Source organism: Phoca vitulina, unplaced genomic scaffold (assembly GCF_004348235.1).
Source record: "Phoca vitulina isolate PV1807 unplaced genomic scaffold, GSC_HSeal_1.0 scaffold18, whole genome shotgun sequence".
NCBI lineage: Eukaryota > Metazoa > Chordata > Mammalia > Carnivora > Phocidae > Phoca > Phoca vitulina.
The window spans coordinates 25540823-25562322 of NW_022589721.1; the positions used below are offsets into that span (position 1 = coordinate 25540823).

Below are 21500 nucleotides of genomic sequence, written 5' to 3' on the forward strand. Positions count from 1 at the left end.
ATTTTAAAATTGAAGTAAATTTGTTTGAAACCTTTTCACTAAAATACATCCCATTCCCTACATATTGCATTTAGTTGAGCTGTTTCTCTATTTAGGAAGGTGTTAGAATAATTCATTGCTTGTGAAGGTATATTTAAATATTCTGCCTAAATGGGGGCATTTCTTTAACTTTCTGAAAATTCTATATCTAGAATGGTGAATATTTACGGTAAGGAGGTTATAGCCAGAAAGGTTCAGCATAAATAATGGATTAATCACGAATCCCAAATGGGGACATGTGAAGCAAACAACGCTTAGAAATAAAAAATAACTATGAAAATACAGATAGCCTATTTATCTTGCTGTTCTTCTTATTTTTAGGATGGCCTTGTTAAAGCGGACATGGAGAAATTGACATTTTATGCAGTATCTGCTCCAGAGAAACTGGATCGAATTGGTTCTTACTTAGCAGAAAGGTTGAGCAGGGATGTTGTCAGACATCGTTCTGGGTAAGGAAACTAATTGCTGCTAATACTGTATCTCTGAAAATTCTTCCTAAGCTAAATCATTCTGTACATTGTTTTGTCATCTAGTCATGCAAAGATGATATGTGGAGGATAAAACATTGTAATATTTTACAAGGAAATGTATACCGTATAGATGTTTGCAGCTTTTATTACTTTTCTGATGGTCATGTTTTAAGAATAGACACATGTGAGTTAACAGATGCCTTTAGCCTAAGCATCTGTTAATTTTTGGTATTTTAATATTTCTTTAATGGAAATAGTAGAAATTGACTCCCTTAGTGTATTTATCAGTAGAATGATGAAAAAGAACATTAGGCTTAGGTATTAAGGTCCAGAGAATGTAAGCATGCTGATTTGGACCTGCACTAGCTATATACCTACCTATAAATAAAAATCTGCCATCTTACTCCATTCATTATGCTTGAACAGTAGTAACTTGGATAATTTGGATTATAAGTACTTTTCCATATTCATTTTATGATCCTCATTTCTTAGAGTACTCCATTCTTCAAGTGATACTGGTTTTCCCTACTTCCATATTGTTACCTCTTAGAACATTTTAGTGAGTCTTACGGTTATTGAAACAAAGTTATCTGAAGTCAATTTTAATTTTTAGTATAAGCTTTAAAATCTGATGAATTGTAAGGTTAAATTTATGAGATGTTTCCTTATGATACTCTCTTGTTGCTGGTAATGTTTTTTACACTCATATTTACAAATACAAATAGATTATATTGGAAACTTTAGGCACATTGCTTATAGTAACTCTTTTGGGTCAGATACAAAGATAGATGGTTAGAAGTCTGGAAAATAGAAAATGTCCATGTTTCCAAAGAAAAATATACACAAAGCTAATATTAAAGAAGCTTTGGAAGAGTTTGGAAAGGAGAAGACAATGGGGTGGTAGTACAGTATAGTTTTTGTATACTTCAGCATGAGGGTTATTATATAATCGGAGATCATTAGTGTTTGTGAGAAGTAAGATTTCACTTAGGAACTACTAAATTTGCCTTTCTCTGTTCTGTGCATTTACATTTAATTATTCCAATGAAAAAGCACCTAAGAGAATTTGGAGAGCTAGAAATGCTTTGACATTATTTTTCTCTTACACTTAGGTATGTTTTAATTGCTATGGAGGCGTTGGACCAGCTTCTTATGGCTTGCCATTCTCAAAGCATCAAGCCATTTGTAGAAAGCTTTCTTCATATGGTAGCAAAGCTGCTAGAATCAGGAGAACCAAAGCTTCAAGTTCTTGGAACAAATTCTGTGAGTAAAACTGTTCTCTAACTTTCAGGTTAATTAGCGTATCTAGACTTGATATCTTCTTAGAATGTTTTTACCCAATAAAAACAAATGCTTTGTTCAGGGCATGTGGACAGACAACGCAGATGTAGGTGATTAGAACACTCTCGGGGTGCCTGGCTCATTCAGTCAGCAAAGCATGCAGCTGGATCTTGAGGTTGTGCGTTTGAGCCCCACTTGGGGTATAGAGATTATTTAAAAATAAAATCTTAAAAAAAAAAAAAGAACACTGTCTCTAGCTTTTTCTGTTGCTTCTTGTGAAATCTGTGATACTAACCATTCATAAGGAGCATCGGAAAATCTGTTGGCCATTAAGTAAGTTCTTCATACTCAGAGGCAATAGGAGCTCCTTCTGTAAACGATCACTTGGTCTGTATTCTTACTTGTGACTTTCAATAAGTGAAAAGAGAATAAAGTTTCTCCTTCTAAGAATTTTCCAGAACATTTAACATTTTAATGGTCATTTAAAACATTTCTGATTTATTTCAAAGTAATATGCTTTTTGTAGTGCATTTGGAAAATCAAGAAAACATGGAAGAGTAAACAAGACATCTGTAATTGCAATATCCAGAAGTAATCTTTTAATATTTTTCTTTTTTTAATATATATTGGAAAGTGAGGAACATATTTTAGGTAGACTTTTGTGTGTGTGTTTTTTCCATTTACATTTTTGAGCATTTCCTGATACAATTTAAGGTTTATTTACTTATTTATTTATTTTTTGCAACGGAATGTGAGTTTTAATTTTTTCTCTGGGATTCTGGAAGATTCAATTCTTCATGATTTCACAATATCTCTGTCTTGTTTGTTTGTTTGTTTTTTCACAAACTGATGCTTTCAAAAGACATACTGTTACCTGGGCTGTTTTACTTTTCATGTCTTTTTTTTTTTTTTTTTTATGTTCAGTTAGCCAACATATAGTACATCATTAGTTTTTGACAGGGCACCTGGGTGGCTCAGTTGGTTAAGATTTATTTTTATGAAAAATAGAGATACTTGGTTTAATATTTTCTGAAACTTCACATGGTCAGTGCGTAGTATGGGAATCGTGACAATTGGAGTCAAATCCCTGCACTCTTACGCCAGTTCCACCACTTACTGTCACTTGGGACAAATGATTTCACCTCTTGAATTTCAGGGTTCCTATCTGTAAACTGGGGATAATGATACAGGGCCATTGGGCTGATTAAATTGTGTGAAAACACTTAGCACAGTGTATGGCACACGATAGGTAACGAGTGTCAGTCTAATCTCAACCAAGTGTAGTATTTGTGGCCCTTTTCTAGGTAATATGAGTCATATAAAATTATCATTTAAAACTGAGGATTTAGCTCTGGCAGAATTAATTTAAATTGTTTTGGTATCGTAATTTCATTTTCTCACATTTATTTTATCCTTAGTTTTCAGGAAAGTATTGGTAAATTTGGTTGAATAATTCTTTTGGTTATAGTCTTTCAAGCCATCAGTCTGTATCCTGGCAGGTGTTTCTATATATTTAAATTTGCATGTAAAGTAACAGTATGCCATTAGGCTGTACCAGAAGTAACACGTCACTGAGTGAACGGAGAGCTAATGAGAAAGACATAATAAGGAGCCTTAGGGCCAGGTCTGTGACACAGGTGGGGTATTTAAACTTCCCAAATGCATACATATTTCTCTCTTTTTTATATCTAGAAAGGAGATAGAATATATTTTACCATCTCAGTATTTTTCTTCTCTATTGAGTGTATATTTCCTTCCATTTATGTCTCCTTTCCATATCCCATCTTATTGGTATAAATATTACCCATTTGTGTGTTAAGTCACAGCTGTCAGAAGATTTGGTGCCCATGATTAAGGAATAAAATTTTCTGCAGGTTTGGGCCTGAGGTTATCATTAAAGTACAGTCAGTGTCTAGGAAATGGAGAAGAGCTTTAGAGTAAGACCTTTCCTTCTAGAGAGTGGGCACACTCAAAAGAAACTGGATTAAAGTGTTAAAGTTAATATTTATAAAGCTATATTTTTGATTTTCTCAAGTTCATTAAAAAATTCCTTTTGTATGTATGTAGTGTTTATGATATTTTATATGTTTCATTTGCTGCTTATTTGGATAGTTCTTGTTAATGTGACAAATAATGGATGAAATGTGTTCCAGACTTTCCAAAAGGTGATAACATGTTTATATATATTTTTTTTAGTTTGTCAAATTTGCAAATATTGAAGAAGATACACCATCCTATCACAGACGTTATGACTTTTTTGTATCTCGCTTCAGTGCCATGTGTCATTCCTGTCATAGTGATCCAGAAATACGAACAGAGTATGTATTATTTTACTCTATGAGTTATTATTATTGTAGGCTCCACACCCAGCATGGAGCCCAACCCAGGGCTTGAACTCATGACCCTGAGATCAAGACCTGTGCTGAGATCAAGAGTCGGGTGCTTAACCGACTGAGCCACCTGGACGCCCCTACTCTATGACTTAAGAGTCATAGAGCGGTTTATTGATGAGTACTGTGTTTTGATTACCATAATACATAATATGGTATATTACATAACAATTACCAAAGGAAATGGGAAAATACACACTTTTTTCCTGAAATATGTCTTTCTATTGCTTTAGAAGGACTGGCTGAAGTAGCCAAACTGAGACTGGTTTCTCAACTTAGACTAAAATTCCTAGTCTTTACTGTAACCTGGAATGCCCCTTTCTGCTCCCTCTGCCCCAGTGTCAGATTCTGTGGGCCTATCATTTCTTGTTCTTTTTGCTCTTTCCAGCCACATGGTGTCCTTGCTGTTCTTGAACACATCAGGCACAGTTCTTCAAGGCCTGTGGACTAAGTGATTTCTGCCTAGAATGATTCCCCGGATATGCACAGGGCTTTTTGCCTCACCTTGTTCAGCTCTCTGCTTACATGTCACCTTCTCAGGAGTCCTCCACTGGTCACCTTTTATTTATTGAATATCAGCCTCTCATCCCATCCCCAGTTACTCTTTTATCTTCTTCTCATCTCTGTTTCTTGTTCCTCTATGGAATATGAACTCCAGGAGGACAACGTCCTTGTTTTGAGGACTGGTGTATCACTAGTACTTTGAATAGTGCTGAGCACATAGTAGGCTCTCAGTAAGTACTTTTAAGTACTTTTATGAATACATACATAAGTTGAATGAATGAAAGAATATTACTGAATCATTGTCAGTCTGAGTTTATCATAACAACTGGGGTATTTTTAAACATTTCTTCTGGATACTTCCTAGTAATCTGGAATCAAATACTTACCTGCAAACACAGTCTATAGGTTGATATTTATGTGGAAATGAGAAGCTTTAAAGTTAAGAATTGACATCAAAATGAATCTGGTAAATAAGAAGTAGTTTGAATTTTACGATACTACAACTAAAAAGAAAGAAACTAACTTGAGTTCAGGGAGTTATTGTAGGCAGTTTAAAGTCAAGATTTAGCATGTTTGTAATTTTTAGTTTTCTTTTAAAATAAGGGAATACGCAGAAATATAAGTAGCTTTTAGTGTGCAAGCTACAGTGTAGCTTGGTTTATAAAAACCAAAACAAATGTAAAAGGTTATTTTAACATGGAGGAAGAAAGCTGAGAAGTGATTTACTAGTTGTTTTCAGATACAAACACACTGTCTGACACGCCATAGGTGTAGTTTTTCCTCAGCTTAGTATTGGCCATTTAGAGTTATGCTGTCACTCCTTTATTATGAGTGTAGAGCCTTAGAATGGTGGAGATAACTATAACTGTCTTGCTTAATTTCCTCTTTTTTCCAGTTTAAAATCTTTTTTTTTTTTTCTCCCTAAAGAACATTTAAAAAATGTTTTATAAAATTTGTCCCTCTTCTGGGGCCCCTGGGTAGCTTAGTTGGTTGAGTGTCTGACTCTTGATTTTGGCACGGGTTGTGATCTCGGGGTCCTGGGATTGGCCACATGGGGCTCTGTGCTCAGCAGGGAGTCTGCTTGCTGTTCTCCCTCTGAGACTCTGCCCTTCTTCAGGCTTGCACGCACGCGTGTGTGCTCTCTCTCAAATGAATCTTAAAAAAATTGTCCCTGTCCTCAAAGGCTGATGTTAACTTACTGATGGGGCAAAAAGGTATAAAGATTACCTAAAGAAAGTATAGTTTTTTTTTAAAGATTTTGACAATTTTATTTTCTTTTAAAATATGGTAAATATGCAGAATGTAGTATTTCTTTAATATTATAAGGATTAGTAAACTATACAGACATTTCTCAAATTTTGGTTGAAGTGAGTTTCACATATAAACCCGTGTAGGTGAAAAGTGTTTGTGACATCCTAGTATTTATGAAAGGATACATTAAGAAGCTCAAAATTTAGGGGAACCTGGGTGGCTTAGTCGGTTAAGTGGCCAACTCTTGATTTTGGCCCAGGTCATGATCTCAGGGTCCTGGGGTTGAGCCCTCCATCGGACTCCAAGCTCAGTGGGGAGTCTGCTTGGGGATTGTCCACCTCCCCCAAATAAATAAATAAACCTTTAAAAAAAAAAATTCAAAAATTATTAAGTGTCTTATTTTTAGGTATGTACTGCCCCCTAGTGAAAGATCTTGTCTTTTGAACATATTTTTACCTAACATTTTTCACTAATATTTATAAGAAGAAACTTGAAATTTTCTAAATACAAATGAAAAGCCTTATGGATCTTTTTCCTAATTCTGGGTCTTTCCAGAATTATATATTTGAAATTCCAAAATGACATTTTGTTTGAATCACTGTGAAACAAATGAGTAAGCCAAAACGCTTTTAAGATTTAGGATTTGATTTTTTTTTTTTTCCTGCTTTGTTTTAAGTGAAAGTCCTTTTGGTTTTCTTCAGGCATATTAATACTCCTTTTTAGGTTCTAACTTAGTTACTTATCATTCCCTTTATTCTTAGCAAAACTGTATCAAATAGAATTCAGGGCGCTAGGAAATGGGGCTGAAAACTTAAGATTTTCTTAACATATTTGCCCAGAAATGGTTCCCTCCTGTAAAGTACTACATCATAATCTAAGCTCTAATTTCCTAAGCAACCTTCAGTTACGGTAGCAATCATCATCAGCATAATAATGATTAACAATAGCAGGAGCAGCTAACACTGAGTAATTGTGTGCCAATTTATTTAACATCTTACTGGGTAAACACTGTAATTGAATTAGCTCATTAACTCATTTAGATCCCTACAACATTCCTATGCTTTAGTCAAGACAAGTTCTATTTTACTGATGAAGAAACTGTAAAATTCCTTTAAGGGCATGGGTAGAATATATTGGTTAGGCCAGATCTAGATCTGAATCGGATGCAGGTGTTGATCTGTAGTGGCTGTAGATCGTTCCCCCTTCTTGCAGCATCTTGTCCGTGTGCTCTTTGCCACCTTGTGCTCGGTCCTCTCATCACCCAGGGAGTAACAGCACGCACACAAAGCAGACACCATTATAGTAATACCAGTCTTGCCCACTTGTGATAGCTCTACAAGAGTCTCTTGAGACTTTGTTTTAGAAAGCGAAATTTATAGACACAGCTTTGAAATAGGCAAAATCTGTCTTTGTGTTTCCTGTTCACTTTCTTATCTGTTCAGTATCCTCTTACCCTTTTCTCCATCTGCCATTCCTCAGTGCCTGTGTTATGTCCTCATGGGTTTGTAAAGCATAGTCACCCCCTTCCCCATATCTTTCATTCTTCAAAACCTGTAACTTTCAGAAGACTTGGCTGGGTAAGCTAAACAAACCTCTACTGGTGAATATTTCCGGTAGAAGCAAAAAAAGAAGTAAATAACAATCAAATTGGGCCAGAAGGAAGTTGTTTGGGGACAAATGGGTGACCAGGTTAGCTCTGCTTGTGAGATTCTTCCTCCCCGGCTTTTATATGCTGTTTTCTAATCATATTTCTTCTCATTCTTGAACATACAGACTTTTTTAAAAAAAGAAGAGTGCAGAAGAGCGAATAGCTTGAGGAAGTTGTGGGTTGTGATGGGACAATAGGGCAAGAGAGGTTCTCTCCCTATGTGGATAGGTTTTCAGTCACACATCTACATGATGTGTACATATGTTCGTATACATGGGTGTGTATGTTTAAAAATGGCTGAGGTTATCTGTGCTCCCATTTTGGTAGTTCTCCTTTGTCACAATACCTTTATGGGAACCAGCTTAGTCTTCCATCTATGTGGACTGTGGGAAGTGAGAGGTCCTTGGGGGAGAAACAGTGAAAAAGTCTGAGGAAGCACTGAAGGGTGTTCAAGAAGAGTGAAATTCTTTTTTCACTCAGCTTCTGAGACTTCTAGGCAAGAAATGGAGACTCTAGTTCATAACAGTTGGAACTATTATCATCCCCTTAGGAAAACCTAATGCTTTTGATTAAATTCTTTTTTATTGAAAAATAATGCATAGACTTGATATTATTATACTTTACAGTCCCTTTAAACTTTAAATGCTGATTTTAAAAAGATGGTATTCAGAGTAAATCTTGGGGCACCTGGCTGGCTCAGTCAGTAGAGCATGCAACTCTTGATCTTGGGGTCTGAGGTTGAGCCCTGCATCAGGGGGGTAGCGATTACATTAAAATCTAAAAAACAAAAACATAAAGTAAATCTCTTTTGGAACTGCCATACCTCTATCTTAGATTTTTGAGATTGTAATTTCTTAGACTTGTTGTGTTATTTTCATTTTGTTGATTGAGATAATAATATTCACTTGGCATCCATTCTCTTAGCTAAACAGGCAGACTTGTTTATATAACCTTTTTCATGACTCAGTTTTTTCTTTTTTATAGAATCCGAATTGCTGGAATCAGGGGTATTCAAGGAGTGGTTCGCAAAACAGTTAATGATGAACTTCGGGCTACCATTTGGGAACCCCAGCATATGGATAAAATTGTTCCATCCCTGTTGTTTAACATGCAAAAGATAGAAGAGGTTGACAGGTATGGAATAAAGATACTAGGGTTGAGGGTGTGTTACTTTTGTATATATGTATGTGTGCTTGCTTGACAGGATAAGCAAGTTTTGTCCTTAGTGTTATATAAATAGTGGTCTCGTAAACTTGAGTGAGTTTAAATATGTGCCCTTTCTGAAAAAATTATTCATCTTTAGGCTTAGTAGACCACAGATTCTTACTCATACATTTAGGGTTTTATTTCTTTTAGAATAAATGTACACTTGCTGCTGCTTGTTACTGAGCATCCAAATTGCTGTTTGAATTAATACTGAAAGTTGCAAGTGTGAGAAACAGAAATTACAGCTGAACATATGTTATTCTTTAGAGATCCAGGATGCTTTTTCTTAGGCAGTTAGAACTAACCAAAATAATAATGATAATTGCTATTCACTTTTTTAAACAAAAGGTTAGACTGTGTTTGTTTCTTATTCTTAGGTATTTTGGAAGAAAAGAAGAACGTTTTAACATTTCTGCAGAGTCACGTCTGTTCTGTTAGCTGTTAGAACTGGTGTTAGAGTTCTTGCGTGCAGCTTTCTTCATTTCCCTTTTTGTTCCCAGTCGCACAGGTCCTCCTCCTTCCCCTTCTGCCGCTGACAAAGAAGAGAATCCCGCTGTGCTGGCCGAAAACTGTTTCAGAGAACTGCTGGGTCGAGCGACTTTTGGGAACATGAATAATGCTGTCAGACCAGTTTTTGCGTAAGGAGTTGGTATTTTCCTGGTTATTTGTGACTGTGCTGTATTGATGCTGTGTTCATTTCCTTACAGAGGGCGCTTTTTGCTGGCATGAGTGTGTTATTAGTAGAACGTGTAGCATTGTGGGCAGAGTATAGGAGTGAGTCCGACATCCTGTGTTTGAGCACTTTTCAACCACTGCACCAGCTTTTTCCCCTTAAAAATGAAATACAGTCTGGTGCATGATATCCTGTGCATCATTTATCGTGAATTTCTACTCTCAGACCTTGAAATGTGTATGCACAATAAAATATTAAACAGTGCCCAAGTGTGATGTGTATCATTTTAGTAAGTTCTGTGGTCATTTCCTCGTAGTCCCTGGCTTCTCTTTCTTGGCTTGCTTTCTCCTGTGGTTGGACTGCCTTGGTGCACGTTCACTTCTCTAAATTTCACCTTACATCTGTGACTGGTCAGAGCAGGAATATTTAATATCTCATTGTACATCTGGTCTCCCCTCAGGGAAAATACATTTGTGAACTTTGAGTTTCTCCGCAGAGATATTCTCTCTTAAGCCTTGTTGTCAAGCTTTTGTGTTCTAACTCAATCATCAGGTGATAGATCTACTGTATAATATTCTGTGTAATTTCTGGCCATTTTTACTAGTTTTTGTTAATCATTTGCCTCATCCTTTTCCCTTCCCTACTGTAATAATGTCTTTATAGTGCATATAAAGTAGTCTATATCCCAGAATTCTTTATTTAAGGCAAATATTTGGGTTCATAGTTGAGCTTTAGTTAATATGAGTCTATAAGCCACAAAATTATATTAAAAATCAGAGAATCATTAGGTTTCCAAAGGGATCCATGATTCCCCCCCATTCCCCCTCCCCCCAAAAATTGAGATCTACTGTTTAATGACTGTGGGCTTATTGATATGTTAGTAAGGAAATAAACAAAATTATGTAAGATATAACTAAAGGCAGATGTATTGTTCAGTGTCCAGACCTGCTGATTTAATATCTCAGAATTCCTGTTTTTATCTTAATATTCTTATTAACTGGGAGGTAATCTATAAGGCCTTAAAAATCTAGAGAGCGATCCTGGAAGAAAGAAGCTACTAAATTAACTCTACTTGAGTTGGGTAACCTGAAGTGGGCTGTTTTTTACTATGTAGAACTTAATGGACTTAAATCTTGATCATGTGTTAGTTGTTAATTAAACATTTAATTATATGTTAGCTATTTAATGAGCTAATTAAATATTAAATACCCTCTCTATGTAAGATATTTTGGAGAATATATACATGAATAAAACTGTCCTAGTCCTCAGCAAACTTTTGATGGATAATTGACATGCACGGTAGTTATTATACAATATATAGGTTATGAGAAAAGGCCAAAAGAGCTATAGCAGTTCAAAACAAAGAATTGAAGTCGAATTTGGGATATTGGGGTGATCTTTTTTGAGAGTTAGGTGGATAAGTAGATTTTAGCTGGTCGAGATGCGTGAGCAGAGGCAGAGAAGTGTGGACTTTGAGAAGCAGAGATTAGCTGACACCATTGGCTGGAGTGTCAGAATTAAAGGGCTGGTGTAAGATGAGAGAAAGGTGTAGTTCAAGCCACACCATAGAGAGCTTACAGTTTTATATTTAAATCTGTAAGGAATTGGTGATCTTAGCTCAAAGCTATGAAATGGTCAGAACTGCCCTTTGAGAAAGTTAATCAGATGAGGTCTGAGGAGGGGTTTGAGCCAGGGCCAGTATGTTAGGAGGTTACTATATAATAAAATTCTCGACAAAAAGGTGCAAGAACCAGAAGTAACTGCTACCATGCTTGAAGAGGTAAATAAAGTTCAATTTTCTGCTTCTTCAGCAAAGTGGATTTGGAACTTTGTAGAAGAGTATTGGTACAATTTAATTTAAGGGGATTTTATAGCTTCTTTTAGTGCTAAACGACTTACTTTAGGAGGTTTTACTTTAGTTTAAACCTGCAGTTTCCTTTGTTTTTTTTTTTTTTAGGAAAACATTATTTATGTACTATTCTTAAATACTGAAAAATGTTTCCTGTTGTGTTCACTGTTATTAAAAATGTGATATTCAAAATTTCTACTAAATCATTTATTTTCTTTACTAGATGAAATAATGATTGAAATAAAAAACCTACTTTAGTGTCGAACTAAAGCATTTTTTGCAAGTAATTTCCCAAGGCAATTTTTCCTACTTAAGAGCTACTTTTTTCATTAACTAGAAATAAAATGCTTTTGTTAGGAGACGAATCCTTCTTACTACAGGAAGACTTCTGTGAGATACTAATTTTGCAAAGTATGCTACACTGTTTTCATTTTTATTTTTACTTAAAAAAATTAATATGTCATTGAAAAGACTATTCTTACTGCATACTTTTTTATATACCATAAAACGTTAATTTAGCATTGAAAGAAAAAATTATTAGCATGAAGGCAAATGTGATTTTAATAATACATTTCCTATGTAAAATAGTTTTGCTTTTTCTTTCTACTTTCTTTTCTTCTCTTTTCTTTTTTTTTTCTTAAGTAGGCTCCATGCCCATCGTGGAGCCTACTTAGGGCCTGAACTCATAACCCTGGCATCAAGACCTGAGTTGAGATCAAGAGTTAGATGCTCAACTGACTGAGCCACCCAGGTGTCCCTATGGCAATTTTTATATGCAGAGATTTTTAACTCTTATATAGTTGAAGGTATTTCTTTTTAGATTATTAGGATTAGCATTGTCTATTTCATGTTTTACAAATTATGGTTCTGATTTTTTTAACCGGAATATGTTCAGGTCAAGATTTTCATTTTTGGGAAATTTAATAGATTAGGTTTAAAGTACCATACATTTAGTTAGAGATGTGTCTTAGTAAGGTATGGTCACTCAGTTATCACAATTCCTTTTTGAATGTTTTGAACCTAGAAAATTTAGTCTGACTTTTTAGAGCAGACGTAACATCAGTGTTCGTTGAATACTGGGGCAAAAATTGGGGGTGCCAGAGTAGCAGGGAAAAAGAGAGAAAGATTGAGATTAAAGTTGATGTTGTACATTGTCAGACACTGTGCTTGGTGATTTTGCTAGCTTTATCCCATTCAGTCTGCACAGTACAGTTACCCCGTACGGGGAAGGTACTCTCACTCCTGGTTTACAAATGAAAGGCTATGGCCCATAGTTCTAAACTTTGAAGTTCTTTGCATTGATTGATTCTGGACCTGTAAAGATTTCATAAGGAAACTTTTATACCTAAGCTACTCCTCAACACTTATAAAATCCTGTTGAAATTAAAATTTGACATTTGAGACAAAATTAGACATTTGGATGTAGAATGTTAACAGCTGTGATAAAAGATAAAAGCTCTTCATGTTTCTTAAAGTTTCTACCACAGTCAACAGAGTGAACTGTTATGTTTGACCTTTGGTTGTCTAGGAGTAGCTTAAAGTAAGAAACTGGAAAGTTTTTTTGAAGTCACATGTTTTATAAATTATTGAAAATTTTGCTTGTCCTTATGCAGTGTCTCCATGATTCTGCATATTTTATAAAAATAAGGCATTTTCTTTTTTCTCAAAGTCTGAGTGAAATTGTTTTTCTACTGAAAGGAATAGTAAGGTGAAAAAAAAATTTTTTAAGATTTTATTTTTATTTATTTGCCAGAGAAAGGGAGAGATTGAGAGAGAGAGAGTGAGCACAAGCAGGGGGAGTGGCAGGCAGAGGGAGAAGCAGGCTCTCCGCTGAGCAAAGAGCCCAAAGTGGGACTCTATCTCAGGACCCTGGGATTATGACCTGAGCTGAAGGCAGACGCTTAAGGGGTGAAAATTTTATTCTCCATCTGACCCCTAAGTCTGACTGTGCTTAAATAGATCCCCCACTAGCGTCCATACCATAGAATTAAAATAATTTTTTGTTTGAACTGTATATATTTTGCACCAGTTCTGTTTTTAGAAGTGATTAAGTTATTTTATTTTATTTTTTTTTGCTTTCAGAGATCTCACCCAGTTGACTTTGTCGCTCTACTTTTTCTTCCTTGTTGTGCATCAGTGACCCCTCAAAGTGAAACTCCCCACCTGTTTTGCAAAGATAGTAGGAGTAGTAAATTGTGTATATAAGTCCAGGGTAGTGGTTTTCAGAAGTTAATTGTACTTATAAATCTCTGGATGTGTAAGATCTTTGGCCCCACGGTTCTTGGGACTGGGGCACCGTAGAGAGCCCTGAAATCTGCTTGTTGTTGTTTTTAACCAAATCCCAAGGTGATTTTGTTGCATGTTGTCTGAGAAACATGATTTGAGAATCCCTGGTCCTATATTTGGAAATTCTTTTCCTCTCCCTTTCCCCTTACTACTAAACTTCTAGAAAAAATCGTATCTAGTTGTTGCCTGGTTTCATTGCAGTCTGGCTGCTACTCATGCCAGTGGGTGGAGCTCTTCTTACAAAGGTAACTTACAAAGGTGACAAGCAAAATTACCCTTAACATTGCTTTGCTTTCTCCCCTCCAGCGGCAGGAGTGATGTGTTGCTTCTGTGTCCTAGACAGCCTAAAGCAACACTGTGCGTTTAGTTATAGATTTAAATATATAGAAACACCTGCCAGGACATAGACTAATGGCTTGAAAGGCTATAACCAAAAGAATTTTTCAACCAAACTTGCCAATTCTTTCCTGAAAACTGAACTAAAATAAGGACAAAATAAATGGAGAAAATGAAATTATGATACCAAAACAATTTAAATTCTGCCAGAGCTAAGTCATTGGTTTTAAGTGATAATTTTAAATGACTCATAGAAAAGGGCCACAAATACTACACCTGTGATTGAGATTAAGCTGTCATTCATTACCTGTTCTGTGCCATATACTATGCTAGGTGTTTTTCACATGAGTTCTTGTTTAGTCATTCCAACAGCCCTGTAAGGAATGTGTCATCCCCAGTTTACACAGAGGAACAGTGAAATTCAAGAGGTGAAATCATTTGTCCAAAGTGACAGTTACTAAGTGGCATTTGAGTTCAGGGGTTTGATCCCAATTTTCAGGATTGCCATACCATTTTACCACTGAGCATGGTGTTTGCTGAGGTTTTTTTTATTTTTTAAATAGAAAACTTGGTTTAAGAAAATTCTCTCATTTCTAGTTTGTTGTCAGTTTTTAAAATCACAAACTTTTTTTGCATAATTCTGCTGCTGTGTGTAGTTCTTAGGAATTGTAACATTCATTTTATATAAAATTTCAAGTTTAACATTCCTTTTTTTGGTGTAAAGTTTAGTATTTTCTTTTTCTCCTTTAGGAATACAAGGTTGAATTATTTTGTCTTAATGTCTACTTTCGGCTAGTATGTTTTTCAGTTTCACAAATTAGGTATTATTATGTTAGTCAGTGTTTGTGTGTATTTTAACGTGTATGTTGTTGAGTTCCGTTGCTCAGCTGTCCTTTTTGCCTTTCTGTTCTTTATTCTGGAATCATTTTTTTATTTCTTTCTTCCTGAAATAAGTGCTCCAGAAATTGCTTTATCGCACGTCTTTATTTTATCCACATTGAAAGTTTTGCTCAGTATATAATACTAAGCTGAATTAATACAGCAGTACCCTGAGGGTATTATTCTGTTCTTTTCTGCCTTCTGTTGTTGCTCTTGGTGAGTTACCTGTGAATCTAGTTCTGTTTCCTTTAGAGGTGAGCTGTTGTTCCTCTTGGACTCCTGTTAACCATCTCTTTATCTTGATGGGATTTCTAAACCTGAGGATTAGGGTTTTGGTCTTTGGTTGGTTGTTTTTAATTAGAAAAATTCTCAGTCATTGGCTCCTCAAATGGAGCTCGCTCTCATTTGATCTTTGTTCTTCTGAAACCCTTGCTAAAGGTGTTTTCGGTCTTCTCCCTTTTTACTTCATGGCTCTTAAGCTCTCTAACACATTGTTCATTCCTTTGCTTCTCTGTGCTACATTCTAGGATACAATTTTACATATTGTTAAGGGTTCTAGAGGAAGAAAGTGGAATAAAAAAAGGAGTTCTTAAAGTGATTTTCTTGTTAATTACAGGCATTTAGACCATCACAAACTATGGGATCCCAATGAATTTGCAGTTCACTGCTTTAAAATTATAATGTATTCCATTCAGGTAAGGATTGGTTAAGTATTCATCATATTTATATAACTAAGTTTGGTTCTGTATTGATAAACATGTCATCAGAGATATGGAGAACTCTGTAAGATACACAGCATGTTCTTAATTTTGTTTTTTGTCTCATTTTTATTTACCACTTATTTTCTTATTTGCCAAGATGAAAAGTTATTTAATAAAAAGAAAAGGATTTCATGATGATGCTATTTATTGTTCATTTATTTGAATATTTTTATTGTGTATTTATATTATATTTATATTTCACTGATAAGCTAGTATTGGAATTGAAATTTATTACAGCAGCATATAGCTGATAATAACTAGCGTTTATTGAGTTTTTACTATGAAACACTACATGTATTAACTCCTCTCACCTGTAATAGAATCTCAGGATGAGAAACTGTACTGCAGAGGACCACACACACCTTGGTTCTCCTCGAAATCTGAACAGACCCAGGTAGCTCTTAATTCAAGTGGGATTTTAAGTCCCCCCCCCTTTTTTTTAAACAAAGTCTACATTTTTTTATGCCCTAAAAAGTCATCATTAATTCAAAGGAGATAAGGTAGAGTAAGAAAGAAACCTGGCTTTTACTGTAGGTCATACTAGGATTCACATCCTAGATGTGCTGTTTACTGGTTGTGTGAACTTGGGCAAATTATTCAGTCCTGCTGAGTTCTAGTTTTCTCATTTCTGAAAAGAAAACTTTAATGCATGCATTGAATGGTTCATTTATATTTTAAAATAGAAGTACCATTTTATCAAGTGCTGAATGTACTGTGTACTGTGCACATAACCTGTTTGCTTTCTTGCTTTTAAGTCTCCTCATTTTATATAGTAGATATTGTTATTATTCTTTTACAGATCAGAAAACTGATCTTTAGAGAGGTCAGGTACCTCACTGGAGGGCACACAGGTAGAAAATGAAGTCAGGATTTAAATTTTGGTCATTCTGTTCCACAAATTTTGGGGGTAAATCAACCAGTAAGTTAAAGTTATTTGTGTACCATAATGTGGGTTTTAGATAAGTAGTAGTTATTATAAAGCTGGTTTGGATGTGGTAGGATAATATAAAAAATGCAATGACTGGATATATTGTAAAATGATTACTGTAGTAGTTTACTCAAGATCCATCTTCTCACATAGTTACAAGGCTTTTTTCCTTCTTATGAGAACTTTTAAGTTCTTTTAATTTAATTTTAATTTAGTAGGTAAGAGGTTGATCTGGCAATCTGTGGGCATAATTAAGGCTGTTCTCCTGGTCTTTTGTAGCCTTGTCTTTCTTCATTGCCTTCCTCATTCAGATTTTGTTACTAAATGAAATTGCTTTTTTGCACAAAGTAAATTAATAAAGTAAATAAAGTCAAAGAAACTTAAGGAATCAATAAATACTTGCTGATTAAAAGTTAAGAAACTGCTGGTCCACCGCATTTCTTTGCAAATAGCTTTAAGTACAGCATGTTTTATGAAGTCCATTGATCAAAAGTTTAATGGTAGTACCCAGTAGAATGGGAATTTCTGTTTGATAAGACTATCCTGATACAATTAAAACTTCTGATAAATTTGTTTTAATTGCTATTTACCATAAAATTGTTTATGGGAATCATTCTGAGGTAACATTTTTTCCTCTCTGCAAAACATCAGCTAGCCTTACCAGTATTTATATCCGTAAGGGTTACATAGACATAGTTTCAGATAGTTTCAAATATAATAGGGCATTTATGGTAAAGGGAAAATATTTAAAGCTTACCTTTTGTGCTAAATTGATTTGTTGAAGGTAATAGGTGTTGTATTTAAGATCTGGGCTCTGAAGTTGGTCTAGGATTCACAGCTAGACCCTCCCTTAGAATTTTTGTATGACTTTGGGCAAGTTACTTAAAAACCTGCCTCATTTGCACTGTGAAGTGCACAGTGTGATTGAGTTAGGCTACTTCCGGGAACTGTTGGTGTGGATAAAATGTGATAATACATATACAGTGCGTAGAACAGTGCCTGGCACCTGCTTATGAATCAAATGTCTTTTGTTGTCATTTTGTTATGTTTAATTTTGTAGTAACATATTATCCGAGGAGTCACCAATTAAAGAGTAAGTAATAATGGCTAGATTGAGCACGTTTCCTGTGGTAGACACAATTTTAGATTCTTTACACAAATGAACTCATTTAAGTGCCATAACAATCCTACAAGATAACTTTTTATTTTATAAATATTGTAGATGAGGAAAACTGAGGTACAGAAAGGTTAAGCAGCCATCTCTTTAGCTGTATACTATTACACTATTAAATGATGGAGTCCGAATTTGAATTTGGGCAAATCTGACTCTAGGGCTTACCGACATACTTAACTACCCTATTATGTTGCTTCTTAAAGCTACGCATCCATTACTATTGCTTTAAACTTCAGTGTGAGGGTGAGTTTTACCATAGGTGCACGATAGCTTAGTAAACCTGTGTCAGAAACTCAGTATAAAGTATAATTAACATCATTGCAGTTTTGTTCCTGTCACTCCATGCACTTTTCATCCATGATGGAATTCTTTTTAAAGATTTTATTTATTTATTTGAGAGAGAGAATGAGATAGAGAGAGCATGAGGGGGGGAGGGTCGGAGGGAGAAGCAGGCTCCCTGTTCAGCAGGGAGCCCGATGCGGGACTTGATCCCGGGACTCCAGGATCATGACCTGAGCCGAAGGCAGTCGCTTAACCAACTGAGCCACCCAGGCGCCCCATCCATGATGGAATTCTTGAGCTGTTGTGAACAGGTGCTGTGCTTTGCTTAGGATAGCCCTGCTTTATGTAATTATTAATACTTTCACTCTCTGAAGTGTCCTAGTTTGGACAATAAGTCAAATTGCCATCCTGTTTTTAAGACCCTATTCTATTTGCATGAGGTTCACACATCAGAAGCATACAGTTTCCTGGGCAAGAAGTTCGGTTTCAAGTTTTGTGTGTGTGTCTGTCTTATCTGGAATTCCTCTGTTTTAACATTGCAGAAAGTAAAGGTGAAAATGTTTACCTTGGGTTGTTAAAAAAAGTAGATGTGTTATGACAGAAATACCAGAAATACCTGACAGTGAATTTGGTTATGTTGTTAGAGGTGGAGGGGAATTCTTTTTGCTTTTGAGCAGAGTAGCCAGTATGTGCTGGACACTGCTTTTTAATATAAGACTACCCATTCCAAAGGAGAGAAAGGTAACCAGTCTGAAAACAGAGTAGTGGGGCCTAAGGGCAAACACAGACATGGAGATTCAGGGCCGTAGCCTGTTTTGTTTGTTTTTGGATTTTTATAACCTGGTGGTAGATCACTCATGACTCCTGGGTGTAGTTATTAGTTTAAAAAACCAAAACTTTGCTACTCTGTTAAGAAAAAAAAGAAGTGAGAAAATACTCATTGTAGTTAAACATTGTCTAGCTATCCTATTTTAGATTTAGGTCCTAATATCATTCAATGTGATTGATCAGATTATTTATGATAAAATTGCCTTTGTAAATTGCAAATCTTCTGATATCTCCTTGATTTAAATTTAATCAGGTATACAGTGATAACATTTTCATTTTGAGAGTGGCTTTTGATGAGATGGGAGATTTAACTGTTTAGAATTGTTAGGTGTCCATGATGAGAAATAATATCTAGTTTGGGTAAGAGAGAAGTGCTGTAAATACCATAATCTGTTTATTTTTAAACATTTGTCCTATTATCAAATTATAAGAGTATATAAATGTTCTTTGAAATTATAGAGAAGTGTGATGAGAATAAAAACTTCTCATGAATCCTGGCCACTGTCAATATTAGGTGTATATAATTCTAGTCCTGTATATTGTTTTAAAAAAGCAGATTAAATTTAATCATAGTTTTTGCAACTTGCTTTTTTCATCCAGGGTATTATAAATATTTTCTGGTATCCCTATTTATTCTTAAAAAGCATGGTCTTTAATGGCTACATATTGTTCTGTAACAGGAGTACCAGTCTCCTGTAGTGAGACGTTTAAGTGACACATGGTTTTCCCTTCTTAAGAATCCACCCAGTATGTACATACTGTTCATACATCTTTGTGTACTGTTTTGCTTCTTTTAGGCTCAGTATTCTCACCATGTAATTCAGGAGATCCTAGGACACCTTGATGCTCGTAAAAAAGATTCTCCACGGGTTCGAGCTGGTATCATCCAGGTTCTGTTAGAGGCTGTTGCCATTGCTGCTAAAGGTTCCATAGGTGAGTGTCAGCAAAACAAAACAAAACAAAAAAACTTAAACAAAAAAATTAATGCATTAATCTACTCTAGAATTTTTTTCAGTATATACAGCAGTGTATGGAAAACTCTTTAAAAATACTTTAATGTTTTTAAATGTGCTACAATTTCTCTTGGAATTTCTCAGACTTCTTTAGTGTACACTTAAGCATTTTCCACTATATCAGTCTCCCCTTCCTCCTTTTTTCTAATGAAGATTTTTGGATGGAGGAGGAAGATGGCAGAGGAGAAGGGGACCCTAGTTTCATCTGGTCCCTGGAATTCAGCTAGATAGCTGTCACATCATTCTGAACACCTGCGAACTCAACTGGAGATCTAAGAAAAGAATTGCTGCAGTTCTACAAATAGAAAAGGGACCACTTTTTGCAAGAACGACAGGACGGAAGAACCCAATGCAAAAAAGAGACCACGAGGCAGTACTGACTGCCAGGGACCTAAACATTATGGATATAAGTAAGATGTTGGAACTAGAGTTCAGAATAAGGATTGTAAAGATACTATCTGACTTGAAAAAAAGCATAGAAGATACTAGAGAATCCCTTTCTGGAGACATAAAAGAACTATAATCAAGCTGAAATCAAAAAGGCTATTAATGAGATGTAATAAAAAATGGACGCTCTAACTGCTAGGATAAATGAGGCAGAACAGAGAATTAGTGATATAGAAGACAAAATGATGGAGAATAAAGAAGCTGAGAAAAAGAGAGGTAAACAACTATTGAATCACTAGAGGAGAACTCCAGAGATAAGTGATACCATAAAGTGAAAGAATATTAGAATAAATGGGATCCCAGAAGAAGGAGGCAAAAGAGAGAGAGAAAAGGGGGGAGGGCAGAAGGTATATTAGAGCAAATTATAGCTGAGAAAATTCCCTAATCTGGAGAAGGAAACAGGCATTTAAGTCCAGGAGGCACAGAAACCCCCCCCCCCCCCCTCAAAATCAAAAATAGGTTAGCACCTCAACATCTAATAGCAAAGCTTGCAAATTCCAGAGACAAAGAGAAAATCCTGAAAGCAGCTTAGGACAAGAGATCTTCAACCTACAAGGGTAGAAACATAAGGTTGGCAGCAAACCTATCCACAGAGACCTGACAGGCCAGAAATGTCCAACAAGATATATTCAAGGTGCTAAATGAGAAAAATTTGCAGCCAAGAATACTTTATCCCACAAGGTTGTTATTCAGAATACAAGAGGAGATAAAGAGCTTCCAGGACAAACAGAAACTAAAAGAATTTGTGATCACTAAGCCAGCCCTGCAAGAAATATTAAAGGGGATCCTTTAAGCGAAGACAGAGCCCCAAAGCAACATAGACCAGAAAGGAACAGAGACAGTATACAGAAACAGTGATTTACAGGTAATACAATGGCACTAAATTCATATTTTTCAATAGTTACTCTGAATATAAATGGGTTAAATGCCCCAATCAAAGACACGGGGTATCAGATTGGATAAAAAAGCAAGACCCATCCATATGCTGTCTACAAGAGACTCATTTTAGAGCCAAAGACACCTCCAGACTGAAAGTGACGGGGTGGAAAACCATTTATCATGCTGATGGACATCAAAAGAAAGCTGGGGTAGCAATTCTTATATCAGACAAATTGGATTTTAAACCAAAGACTGTAATAAGAGATGAGGAAGGATACTATATCATAATTAAAGGGCCTTTCCAGCAAGAAGATCTAACAATTGTAAATATTTATGCCCCTAACGTGGGAGCAGCCAACTGTATAAACCAATTAAT

The 21500-nt window shown here is 35.6% G+C and overlaps 1 protein-coding gene across 2 annotated transcripts in view; it reads left to right on the forward strand.

Moving 5' to 3' along the window:
• EFR3A (EFR3 homolog A) overlaps positions 1-21500 on the forward strand; it is a 105908-nt gene that overhangs the window by 40024 nt on the left and 44384 nt on the right. For both annotated transcript variants that reach the window (XM_032415470.1, XM_032415471.1), the window contains 7 exons: positions 361-488; positions 1622-1772; positions 3987-4108; positions 8568-8717; positions 9290-9427; positions 15429-15507; positions 19583-19718. In XM_032415470.1, coding sequence (XP_032271361.1) covers positions 361-488; positions 1622-1772; positions 3987-4108; positions 8568-8717; positions 9290-9427; positions 15429-15507; positions 19583-19718 — 904 coding nt within the window. The remainder of the gene's footprint in view (positions 1-360; positions 489-1621; positions 1773-3986; positions 4109-8567; positions 8718-9289; positions 9428-15428; positions 15508-19582; positions 19719-21500) is intronic.